This window comes from Herpailurus yagouaroundi, unplaced genomic scaffold, assembly GCF_014898765.1.
Source record: "Herpailurus yagouaroundi ecotype Mexico unplaced genomic scaffold, PumYag 196, whole genome shotgun sequence".
In the NCBI taxonomy this organism is placed as follows: domain Eukaryota; kingdom Metazoa; phylum Chordata; class Mammalia; order Carnivora; family Felidae; genus Herpailurus; species Herpailurus yagouaroundi.
In genome coordinates this window covers 8306271-8318636 of record NW_024412427.1, presented here as the reverse complement: position 1 = coordinate 8318636, position 12366 = coordinate 8306271, and the positions used below count along the sequence as shown (strand labels likewise).

The window sequence follows — 12366 nt, the reverse complement described above, 5'->3', positions numbered from 1 at the left end:
GGAATAGTATGTGGGCAGGACTCTGACAGGATCTGCCACAAACACATGACCCGGGGTGTGATACACCTGAAAATGCAAACACATCCACAGACAGAGACACAAGTGGAGAGACAGATATTCCAACAGACCATACCAGGCAGGCTGACCCACCCCTCAGATCCCCAAATCCCCACATATCTAAATGCACAGCACGGTTTAACAGACCCCCTCTTTATCTTCCTTGGCTCTGACTCACCCCCACCCCGAGGCAGCACAGAGCTGAGGGATGCCCGCTCCAGAGCCTAGAGTGTCACTTGTCCTGTAGGTACAATCTTAGCTATTGTCCCCTGCTCCTGCCCCATGATGCTAATGCCTTGTCTCTGCTCTCTCCGCCCCTCCCGCTCCCTCCCCACAGCTAAAAGCATCTCAGCAGGAAGACACAGGGAAGGACGCCACCAAAATAAGTGTGAGTTTTGGTAATGACTTCTTGCAAGGGCTCTAATGGAGGACACAGCTGTAATTTAAAAAAAAAGAAAGAAAGAAAGAAAGGGTCCAGTTCAGCTGGGAGCTTGGGCTTGAAGATGGAGGAGAAGAAAAAAAAAGAAAGGGGGAAAAAATGGCCTCGTTCTGTTTTTTAAAAGACGCAGATCTTTCAAGTTCATTGACTGACAGGCACAAAAAATGACAGGGGGAGACAAGATGCATTCTCTCCTGTCGGGGCCAAGGCTGGGTGCATCCTGGATACTTTGTGTCTGTCTCAGCAGCATTTTTTATTTGGGGAACCAACAGGGTCTAATGAGACTAAGCTGGCTTTTTTCAGCCCATCATGACTGTCTGTGATGGCATGTCATGGTCACTTGGGTCAGCCTGGTTCCCAGGGGTGAGGTGGGGCAGGGGGAACGATAGCCGAAAGATTTCAAGACTGGCCGTGCCTTCTTATGCATGGACTCATTTTATCAGTGCTACAACTCCGTAGGGAATGGCCGAGCATTTGCCCATTTTCCAGGTAGGATAACTGAGGCTTAGAGGGGTCAAAGATTTGCTGGTGGTCATGACGTGGTTGAGCTGCCTGTCTTCGGGGCTTGAACTCCTTGTCTCCAGACTCTGCTGGGGCCTCATCTGGGGACCCAGGGGCCTCAGGGAGTGACAGTTTTTGTGGAGAAGGGACATCCCCAGCCAGGCCTGGAAGAGGCACGCAGGACTGAGAAAGGAAGGGAAAGAGAAAAGCATGCTGAGGATGGGGACAGGCCTAGGGACATGTGTGACCATGGGGCCCGGCTGGATTGGTACATGGGGCACCAGGTCAGCCTGGCAGGAGACTAGTAAATCCACTAGAAACATTAGAAATGTAGGTGCCCACAAGGGTATAGTGTGTATGTGGGCGGGGGGGGGGGGCGAGTGACCTCCAAATTCACTCTTTTCTATTGATTCTAACACCACTTTTCAAGAGTTTGTGGGGGAGCTCAGTATCCCAAGGTCAATGAGACACAGATGTGCTGAGGAGCCTTGTCCCACAGCAGAAGTCGCAGTGTAAAGAGTGGGCACCAGCAGGCATGGGGGGTGCCATGCTGGACATTGAAGATGGCAGAACAGAGGCAGGGAGGCTAGGGAGGAGGGCCCCGCAGCCACTCTGACAAGAGGTGGGCATGTGAGAGAACAAGGGCCTTTAAAGCAACATTTGCGCGGTCTGCCCAGGGCCCTTCACAGCTGGGGTCTGGAAATTCAAGCCGCTTCCAGGTTAGGACAGCTCTAGCTCCCCCCTCCACCCGTGCCCCCCACCCTCTCCACAGGCAATGCCCCATTTCTTGCCCAGACACCCACCAGTGAAGCCTGGGCAGGTGGAGACCTGTGTATATGTTAATATACCTGCAACTCTTTCTGTTGTGATTTTGGGGTTTAAGGAGTGTCTCAGGCAAAGGGAAGAATAATCTAATTGACTTAGAGGATTAGAATTCGTAGCGGCTAGGCCCCACGTGAGGGGAATGCGAAGCTGCTAATTAGTTAAATAAAATAAATGCGCTCAGCGTGATTGTGCAATCACTCCCCACCCCCAGCCCCTGTGATTCCTGTTCCAGCTGGGGCTCCGGGGGTCTGGTTAGGAACCTCACAGAGAGGCATAGACTACCTCCTCGTACAGACAGCGTCTCACACACGACAGTTCCTAAATACACAGGCACGGAGTTAGCCTACACCTGTGAACAGATGCACATCCTGGTTTCCCGCAGTCCAGAAGGCTCAGACTTGTCTCCATGGCCTTCAAGGCTCCGCTCGACTCACTCTTCTCACCCTCTGTGCTGTCTCATCTTGCTTGACCTGGCTCCCCTTCCTCCCAACTCTGGTTGCTTTTCTGCCTTCCCGTTTCCTCCCACCTCCTGGCTTTTGCATGGGCCGGTTCCTCTGCCCAGAAAACTCCTCTCTCTTCCTTCGGAGCTCAGCTCAGGATGCCTCCCTTGACCCTGTGGCTCAGCTGGCACCCCTTTTCCCTTCTGGCCACATTTCCATCTGCAATCACCCATGTGTGTATTTGTTTCATAGCTGTCCCCCCAACACCTGGGGCTGGGACTGTGCCTGCCTGATGAACTTGTTACATTCCCAGAGCCTAGTACAGCGCCTGGTACATAGTAGGTGCCCAATAAATAACTGAATGGTATATACAAACACACACCCAGGCCAACGGTGGTATAAACCCAGACACAGATTTTGGTGCACGGACAGGCCAGTATGATGTGCATCCCTGCCTGTACCTGTACCTGTACATGTACAGGTGACATGAAGGCACAGAGTGGCTCCTGTGGGGCCACGGGGCCTAGAACCCAGGCCCTGTATCTGGACCAGCCAAATGAGCCAGGCAGGAACTCGGCCCGGTAGCCCCATGCCTTCTAAAAGTCCTGATTGTGATGGGCAGTTCCTGATTTTTTAAAAAGTTAATTGGTTTTTGTTTTTTATTTTTTTTTTTTAAGTTTATTTATTTTTGAGAGAAAGAGAGAACACAAGCTGGGGAGGGGCAGAGAGAGAGCGGGAGACACAGAATCCGAAGCAGGCTCCAGGCTCCGAGCTGTCAGCACGGAGCCCGACGCGGGGCTCGAACTCACAAACTGGGAGGTCATGACCTGAGCCGAAGTCAGACACTCAACCAACTGGGGCAGCTCCTGATTTTTAACTTTGGGGACCTAATTTGAAAAACACTGTGGGAGCTAAATAGCATCACGCGCTGGCTGGGCAGCGTGGGCACCGTGGGGTCTCAGGCTCTGGGGCAGGAAGTGGCATCAGCTTCCAGGGGCCTGGTGCCGGAGGGCTCGGTGACCTGTTGGGGCTGCCATGGTAACCCCGGGAAGGTTCAGGATCGACTGTGCTGAGGACGCAGTGGGGCCCACACCTGGCATCCCTGAGCCCAAACACTTTGTATAGTATGAAGTCCTAGAGATTGGCTGTGTGAATGAGTGTGGTTTGCTAGATTAAAAACCGCCCATGAATTTGTGGTCATAAGACCCCTATTCCCAGCATGCAGGGGGGTGGCTGGAGCATGAAAGGGGGCCCAGTTCCTGTGCAGGAGACAGGTGAGGTGACGAAAGAGCTGAGAATCTTGGAGGGAGGCCAGTTATGTAGGAGGACAGGCCTCTGTGAGACAACAGTAATAATAATAAAGCAGCTAACATTTAGAGAGTGCCTGCCATATGCCAGGAACCATGATGAGCGCTTTGCTTCCCATCAATGATCTCATTTCACTTGGGACCTGGGGAAGGACCCCTGGCCTAAACACATCTCCCTTGGTAGCTTGCATATGCTGGGGGTTTTACCTTCAGGGCCTCATTTCTGTGGCTCAGGCAAATTCTTTTTCTTATTGGTGGTTTTCAAGTTCTGCAAGTTTTTCTTTTGACCTAACTCAAAGGGGACAGCCCTGAAGAGGCCTCAGGAAGCCAGTGCAGCCTGTCTCTGGGGTCTCCATGAAATCTCCATGAATCGTTGAAAGACAGTGGCCTTTGTCAGACCAAGCTGCCGGGTGGGCCAAGCCCCTGCGAAAGCCACCCAGCTGCTCCACAGGTGTGGTGCACATGTGGACACCGGGTGTTTCCGGCGGAGGGCTGGAACAGCTGGAGCAGTGCACGACGTCTGTCTCCTTCCCAAAGAATTAACAGGCCAAGTGGTGGCTCGTGGTTGACTGCGATTTTTATTTTCTGCTGTAGGCGTTTCTATCTTAAATCCCTGCAGTGATCCACAATATACATAAGGGCATTAAGTCCTGAGGTCCTCCAGGGAGGCCAGATTCACATGGAGCCAGAATCACTCCATTCATCTCAGTCATGTCCGAAACATCCGTAGAGCGGTGGGGGCCTCGAAGATGCACGGTCACACGCACCCAATCCCTGTCCTCGGGTGCTCCCGGGCCAGTGTGGGAGATGGATGTTAATCCAGTCATCACACGTGAGAAAAATAAAATTACAACTGTGACCATCAAAATGAGGACAGCTGCCTGGGAGGGGTCTGAGCCAGTAACAGAGGACTTGGCCTAGTCTGGAGGTTCTGGAGGGCTTCCTGGAGGGGGTGCTATTTGAAGTAAGCACTGAAGTATAGAGGTGTTGATGACTAGGAGCAGGGATCTTGGCTTGGTGTGTAGGTTGGAGGACTGCAGGAGGCTGGTGTGGCCAAGGCGCAGGTGGGGATGAGACCCCAAGGGGCCTGGGCAAGTACTGCCAGGAGCTATGGATGGAAGGGCCCTGAGTTGGGGACATTGTGTAAAGATCTGTCTGGCTGTCATGGAGAACAGATTAGGAGGGGCCACAGTGGCTTTGGGGAGACCTGGGAGGAGGCTGGGATGATGACCAGGTGAGAGAAGCTGGGACCCTGGCCAGTGCAAGGGGGCTGGACTCTGGAGAGAAGGGGAGGGGCCCAGTGATGTTCAGAGCGAAGATCGGTGGGATTCTGGGATTGACTGTGCCAGAGTGCAGAAGCAGCAAAGGCAGTGATGACGTGGGAGGGTCTGGCTGGAGCAGGTGAGGCCTTCTGGGGTCGAGATTCGGAGAGACCGGGTTGGATTCTGAACAAGCCAAGGGGCTGATGAAAGCTGCACGGGAGTGGCAGAGCTCAGAGCAGGCCCTGGCGTGGGGTAGGGACCATCTGATGCCCCATTCCCACCCCAGCACCTTCCCGGGGCCACCCTGTCACTCTCAGGCTCAGCCATGAGGCTGCAGGTAGGAGAGGTCTGGCACCATGGACACATATCAGCACCTTTCATTCTTCCCGGTGTGGCTCTGGAGAAAGATCCCAGCCCTGAGGGCCCAGGGGTGCCCCTGCCAGGCCCAGAAAGGCTTGGGCCATGGGTGAGCAGGGAGGAGGCTGAGCCTGGTCATGGCATGGACTCGCCTTGTCTCTTTCAGCATAATTAGGTGCTTAATTGCACTGCTAAGGCCTGTCGATGCTTGTGCTGAGGTGATTATGATTTACAGCCAGGCTGCCGTGCGGGGGTCTCCTCTCCTCCTGGCCTCTCCGGTGTCGCTGGAGGGCTGAGCCATAGGGTTTTCTGCCCAGTTTGTGAATGAGGAAATCCAACAGGCTGCTTCCTCCGCCCCCAAGAAGCTGGAGCAGGATGGTGGACCCCCTCCCATAAGATATACCTCTGAGGATGGGCCGGGCTCCCTCAAGACAAGGAAGGCTGGGGACCTAGGGAAGGAGGTAGGAAAGGGTGAAAGGTACACCTGTGGTGTACTGGTCACGGGAGGCTCACCAGAGATGTGGTTAAGGCCTGGTCTCTGTCACCAGCTGGATGGCCTTGGGCAAATCACCTTACCTCTCTGAGCCTCAGTTTCCTGACCCATGCAATGGGTATCCTGGCAGGGCCTACATCACGGGGTTATCGCGAGGCTCAAAAATGATGCATGAGGCTTTTAGCACATCGCCTCATAGTGATCAAGTGCTCTGTAAACACTGGCTGCGAGCCCTACTCTTACTGCTGTTATGGTTTTTATTATTTGCCTTCTCCAGATGGTGCTTAAAAGGGTAGACACCAGGGCCGGAGAGAGCCGTGTCTCATGTGGCACTCTTCCTGAGGTGCGGGGTTCGGTGTGGGGTCTGGGCTCTCGGTGAGCCCGTGCAGCATTGCTGGGGTCTGGCTGCTTCCCAGCTGTGACCCCAGCACCCAGCTCATAGTGCGTTCTTGCCAAATGTCCACCAAAGGCACGATGAATCCAGCCCAAGAGCCTGGGTGCTGGTGGCTTGCTGGGGTCAGACCCGGCCTCCCAGCACCCTGGCAGTGCTCCCGGACTCCCTCCTCCTCTCTGAGAGGCCTCTGTTCTGCTGGCAGAAGGGGCGACAGGGTTGGGGGGGGGGCGCAGAGCAGACTGCCTGGGGAGGGCTGGTCCAGGCCTCGCCTGGCGTGGGGGGGGGGGGGGGGGGGCCTGTGGCTGGTGCTCCCTCCCTAGGAGCGGCTGCTCCCAGTGCTTCGCATTATTACTCCATTAGCGCCTTGTAGGGTTGACAAATGAAGGATAATTAATATCCGTGAGGGAAACAGATGTTGAGGTAATTCGCTCCCCGCTGCGCATTTGCAACAGCATCTCCTAACTCGCCTGAGAGCATGGCAGGGCCACAGGGCCTCCCTGTGCCCTTGGTCAGAGGTGATGGAATCAGCAGGGCCGGTGGCCTCCAGCTGGGCCCAGCCTGGAGCTGGGCAGGGGAGGCTGGTCCTCAGCCCCACACCAAGAGGGGTGCCTGGGAGAGCCTCACCGTCTCACTACTGGGAGTCCTGCCTGTGTCCCATCTCGTGCCTCCTACTCTACCAGAAGCCCATGTTTTCCTGCTTTGTGGGGGTGACGGCCAGCCAGCCGGAAGGCTCAGAACCAGAGAAGATGGGCCAGGCTCCTTGGCTGTCCACCCAACCACCCCTCTTCTTCCCTCCTGGAGCCTGGGAAGCACCCCTGTGGCCCTGCCGGTGCTGGGTGACTCTTGATGGGCCTGTCACACCATTTGGAGGGGTAGCATGCATGCATGGAGTCAGGCCTGGGTTTAGTTCCCAGCTCTGCCCTTCGCTGACTCAGTGCCCACAGGAAGCCCCTTTTCTTTTCTGAGCCTTCATTTCACCATCTGTAAGGTGGGTATAGTCATGTGTAACGTGACCTCAAATTAGAAAGCATGAGATCTGGGTACCACTTCCCTTGAAGAAAGAAGGACCTAGCCTGAGTCCACTCATTCAACAAATGTTGGTTGTTGCTTACAGAGGACAAGGCCCTGGATGGTCACTAAGATGAACAAAATAAGTACCATCCCTGTCTTCATGGTGTTTTTAGTTTGGCCAGGGAAAGAAACCAAAATCAAGTCAACGAAGAAATGGTTCTCAAACTGTAATAACTGCTGTGAAGGAAATAAACGGGGGGTTGTGATTGAGGGCGTCTTGGAGGAGGTGCTGTTGAAAATGAACGGGGGTCAAGCAGGTGAAGAGAGGTGGGGGAACAGCATCCAGGCAGAGAGACCAGCGTGTGCAAAGGCCGTGATGTCAGAGAGACAGCTTGGCATTTGGAGGAGACGAAGGGGGCCCAGGGGCCCGAGCAGGTCAGTGGGATGAGTGTAAGCCACACGTGCGTGTGCCCAGCACAGGCCCAGGCACGTCTGCAGTGAACGCGCCCCTGCGGAGAGGGCCCTCTTTTGCGTCTTGGCCTCCTCACTGCAAGGGCGGCCGGCGGGGGCCTCCCGGCTCCACGAGCTGGGGCTTGGCAAGAACATGACAGCTGGTTTTCCGCACCCCCCCCCCCGCTGGTCCCCACCCCAGGGGAGAGGGACCAGTAGGGCTCAGGGCTGGGGCTGCAGGTCTGAAGCCCGCTCGGCTCCCGCCTGGCCTGGCGAGCCCGTAGTGATGCCAGCAGGTGGTGAGGTCAGGGAGAAGGGGCCGGGGACCGCTCTCCCCCGTTCTGTCTAGACAGGGTGGGGGCTGCACGGGGCAGGGCAGGCAAGTAAGAAGGGGACCGGGAAGGATGGGAGCCCCTCCCACCTGTCCTCTCCAGGCCCAGCTCCCCCTACCCTTTTTTTTTTTTATATATATGTTTTTTTCAACGTTTATTTATTTTTGGGACAGAGAGAGACAGAGCATGAACGGGGGAGGGGCAGAGAGAGAGGGAGACACAGAATCGGAAACAGGCTCCAGGCTCCGAGCCATCAGCCCAGAGCCCGACGCGGGGCTCGAACTCACGGACCGCGAGATCGTGACCTGGCTGAAATCGGACGCTTAACCGACTGCGCCACTCAGGCGCCCCTCCCCCTACCCTTTTTAACTTCTTATGGTGAACTGTGCATTCACAGAAAGGGGCAGTAATAGATCAGAGAGTCCGCTTGCCTTTCACCCAGCTTCCCCAGTGACAACCTTTTCTCTTCTCGTTGGCAAAAATTCTTAGTAGCTCTATATTCGCTGCGGGTTTATTCATAAGAGCCCTAATCTGGTAACTCCCCACCTGTCCATCAACTGGTGGCTGGATAAACCAATTGTGGTGTGGTCCTGTGATGGAATACTACTCAGCGATGCAAAAGGACAAACTGAGTCTTGCAACAACATGAAGCAGTCTCACTGACACTCTCTTGTGTGGAAGAAGCCACACCCGAAAAGAGTTCAAGGACAGACAAAACTAATCGATAGTGACAAAAGTCAGAGTAGGTGGGGGTGAGTATTGATGAGGAAGGACCGCAAGGGTGTGCCCTAGAGGGTTATAAGTGTCCCATGCCTCGCTCTGGGTGGTGGCCACACAGGCATACATGAGTTCAATTTCATCAAACTGTATGCACTTTACCGCATACAAGTTATATTTCAATTTTATTTTATTTTATTATTTTTTTTAACATTTACTCATTTCTTTTTTTTTTAATTTTTTAATGCTTATTTAATTTTGAGAGAGAGAGAGACAGAGCACGAGTGGGAGAGGGGCAGAGAGAGAGAAGGAGACAGAGAATCCGAAGCAGGCTCTAGGCTCTGAGCTGAAAGCTCAGATGTGGGGCTTGAACTCCTGAACTGGGAGAGCATGACCTGAGCCAAAGTCGGATGTTCAACCAACTGAGCCACCCAGGTGCCCCACATTTATTCATTTCTGAGAGACAAAGAGACAGAGCATGAGATGGGGAGAGGCAGACAGAGAAGGAGGCACAGAATCCAAAGCAGGCTCCAAGGCTCTGGGCTGTCAGCACAGAGCCCGACACGGGGCTCGAACCCATGGACCATGAGATCATGACCTGAGCTGACGTGAGACGCTTAACCGACTGAGCCACCCAGGTGCCCCATATTTCAATTTTAAAATAAAACATTTTAAACCCAGGGAGCCTGGGTGGCTCAGTCGGTTAAGCGTCCGACGTCAGCTCAGGTCATGATCTCATGGTCCATGGGTTCGAACCCCACGTCGGGCTCTGTGCTGACAGCCCAGAGCCTGGAGCCTGCTTTGGATTCTGTGTCTCTCTCTCTCTTTGCCCCTGCCCCACTCGCACTCTGTCTCTCTCAAAAATAAATAAACATTAAAAAAAAATTTAGGGGCACCTGGGTGGCTCAGTCGGTTGGGCGTCCGACTTCGGCTCAGGTCATGATCTCACGGTCTGTGAGTTCGAGCCCCGTGTCGGGCTCTGTGCTGACAGCTCAGAGCCTGGAGCCTGTTTTAGATTCTGTGTCTCCCTCTCTCTCTGACCCTCCCACGTTCATGCTCTGTCTCTGTCTCAAAAATAAATAAACATTTAAAAAAAATTTTTTTTTAATTTAAACCCAATCAAATAAGCACAGAGCCAAAGTACAAAGACAAATATTACAGATACTCTTGCTCCCCACAACTGGAGTGAAGTTAGTATCCTGATATCTATGTGATCAGCAACCTTTTTTTTTTTTTTAATGTTTTATTTATTTTTTAGAGAGAGAGTACTAGTGGGGAAAGGGCAGAGAAAGAGGGAGACAGAATCTGAAGAAGGCTCCAGGCTCCGGGCTGTCCGCACAGAGCCTGACGCGGGGCTCAAACTCGTGAACCGTGGGATCATGACCTGAGCCGAACTCTGTCTGAGCCACCCAGGCGACCCCTCCCCCTGCCCCGCCCTGCCCTGCCTTTTTTTTTTTTTTTAAAGAAGTAGAACATTTCACACTAAGCGAAGACTTCACTTTGCAGTCTATCCCAGGTTCACGGACCTCCCCTGGGCTCCAGCCCAGAGACGACCACTGCATCCCCTCCCGTCTGCTTTCACACTTGCACACACGTTGTCTCCAAAGCCAGGATGGAGTGTTTTTATGCGTTTATTTACAGAAATGACGTGGCCCTGAGGGGCTCGGCAATGAGCTCTCCCTCCCTGAAGGTCCCTGAGCCCAATTCTAGCTCAGGCTTTTTAACGGCTGTGCGGTATTCCATCAGATCAACTGACTACCGCCTACTTATTCGTTCTGTTGATGGACACTGAAGTCATTTCTACTTTTTTGCTATTTAACTCACTCTCCTGCAAGCCTCCCACTGCCCTTGTGGGAGTGTCTCTGGGGCCCCATGCTACAAGCGTGCTCCTGGTTCCAGCGCTCCCCGTCTTCCCAGCTCCCACCTGATGGCCAGGTCATGGTCTCTCTGTCCCCTTCCCCAGGTGGTCAAGGTGGTAGGCAGCAACATCTCCCACAAACTGCGTCTGTCAAGGGTGAAGCCCACGGACGAAGGCACCTACGAGTGCCGTGTCATCGACTTCAGCGACGGCAAGGCCCGGCACCACAAGGTCAAGGCCTACCTTCGGGTGCAGCCGGGGGAGAACTCGGTCCTGCACCTGCCCGAAGCCCCGCCCGCTGCGCCCGCCCCACCCCCCCCAAAGCCGGGCAAGGAGCTGCGGAAGCGTTCGTTGGATGAGGAGGCCTGCAGCCTCTAGACTGATGCCCACCTGGCCGCCCACCCACCCCGCGCCCCTACAGCTGTACAGAGTGCATGAGGAGCCGCTGGACCCCTGGGGACGGGACCGCCTGGGTCCAGCCGCCTCCCCATCCCCAAGACTGCCTGTGGCCACCACGTCGGCCCTCTGCCCACCACTCCCTTGCTCAGCATGTAAGCCCTGCCCGACCCTCCCTTTTCAGACCCCTGCGGTGACCTGGCTCAGAGAAGGTGGCCCCGGGCACTAAGGGGACGACCGCCCCGAACGCCGGGGTGGGCACCATGCCAGGGCCAGGTTGCCTCTCTGTCACCAGCTTCAGTGGAGTCCAGTGTTTTGCTTTGCTTGCTTGTTCCCCATCCTGTCCCAAGCCAGGGCCTCCCAGCTTTATTCTCCCTCCTTCCCCATCATCCCCCGCTTGAACCTGGGGGTGTGGACAGTGACCCCTCCCTGAACTTGGACTTGAATCTTCTGAGCAGAACTAGGGCCTCTCCCTTGGCGACAGAGCCCCCAGGGGAGCCTTGCTCTGAGCCCGTGGCCTGTAAACAGGGTCACTCGGGCCCTGGGAGGAGAGGGAGACACCTCACTGCCTCCTGGTGGGTCCTTCCTGTCCAGCTTCCTTATACCTAAGAAACAGCTCCCTGTCCCACCTTCTGCAGAGGTGGGGGGACCAGGAATCTGCCCGTTTATGTGGCGAGTCCAAAGGAGGGCCTTTTCCCCTCTGACCCAGTGGCCCAATGCAGAGTTTTGCACCAGCAGGACCCCTTTGAGGGTCTTCGAGGCTCTCCCAGGAGCCCCCCTCTGCCAGCTCCCAACGTCCCAGCCCCCTTCTGGGGCCCATGCCACGCCCACTCAAGGGCCTGGGGCTGTTGGGAGCCCAAAGCCCCCCAGTACCAACCTCCTCACAATTCCTAATCAGGGGGGACACCCGCCCCCTGGTGATTTGTAAATATTTCTATTGGGCCCAACACCCCCTGGGAACTGGCTCAAACCTCTGGCCACCCCTTAGTGACGGGAGTTGGGATATGGGAGAGGCCGAGGGCTCTGCCCGGGGGGTGTGTGTGGGTAACCCTGTACACATGATCCAATCCGTGACTAACCAGCCAACCTGAATAAAGCGGTTTAAAAAAAACAAAACAAACCCTCGGGAGTGTCTTTCTGGGGCATTTGTGTCTGGAGCAGTGCGGCAGGAGAGGCACAGGTGGGGACGGCTTGGCCAGCAACTTCTCGCTTCGGCTCTCTGTCCCCCAAGAGCAGAACGTGAGCTGGCTGGGGCACGAGGGGAGGGCCAAGGGAAACCAGCCTTCGTCCAGCTCCAGTCCCGTCACCAGGCACTTGAATTATTCTTAGATTTTGAGGCAATCACACATACAGAAGAGTGCATAAAACACGTTTACGCTGTTTTGTCAATAAAGACATTATAAAGCAAATGCAGGCGAGCCACCACCTACCAAACCACAGCAGTCCAGAACAGAAGCCCCCAGCCCAGCCGGTCCTGATCATACCCACTTGCCTCCCTCTTAGAGAGTAACCACCGCCCTGACTTTT

At 55.0% G+C, this 12366-nt stretch overlaps 1 protein-coding gene across 3 annotated transcripts in view; it reads left to right on the top strand.

Annotated features, from left to right (window-relative positions):
• Positions 1 to 11960, top strand: part of VSTM2L (V-set and transmembrane domain containing 2 like) — a 37705-nt gene extending 25745 nt beyond the window's left edge. For 2 of the 3 annotated variants that reach the window (XM_040447087.1, XM_040447088.1), the window contains 2 exons: positions 395 to 445; positions 10549 to 11960. In XM_040447087.1, coding sequence (XP_040303021.1) covers positions 395 to 445; positions 10549 to 10821 — 324 coding nt within the window. In that variant the 3' untranslated portion in view covers positions 10822 to 11960. The other variant, XM_040447089.1, reaches the window with a different exon arrangement.
• The last annotated feature ends 406 nt before the right edge of the window (positions 11961 to 12366 follow it).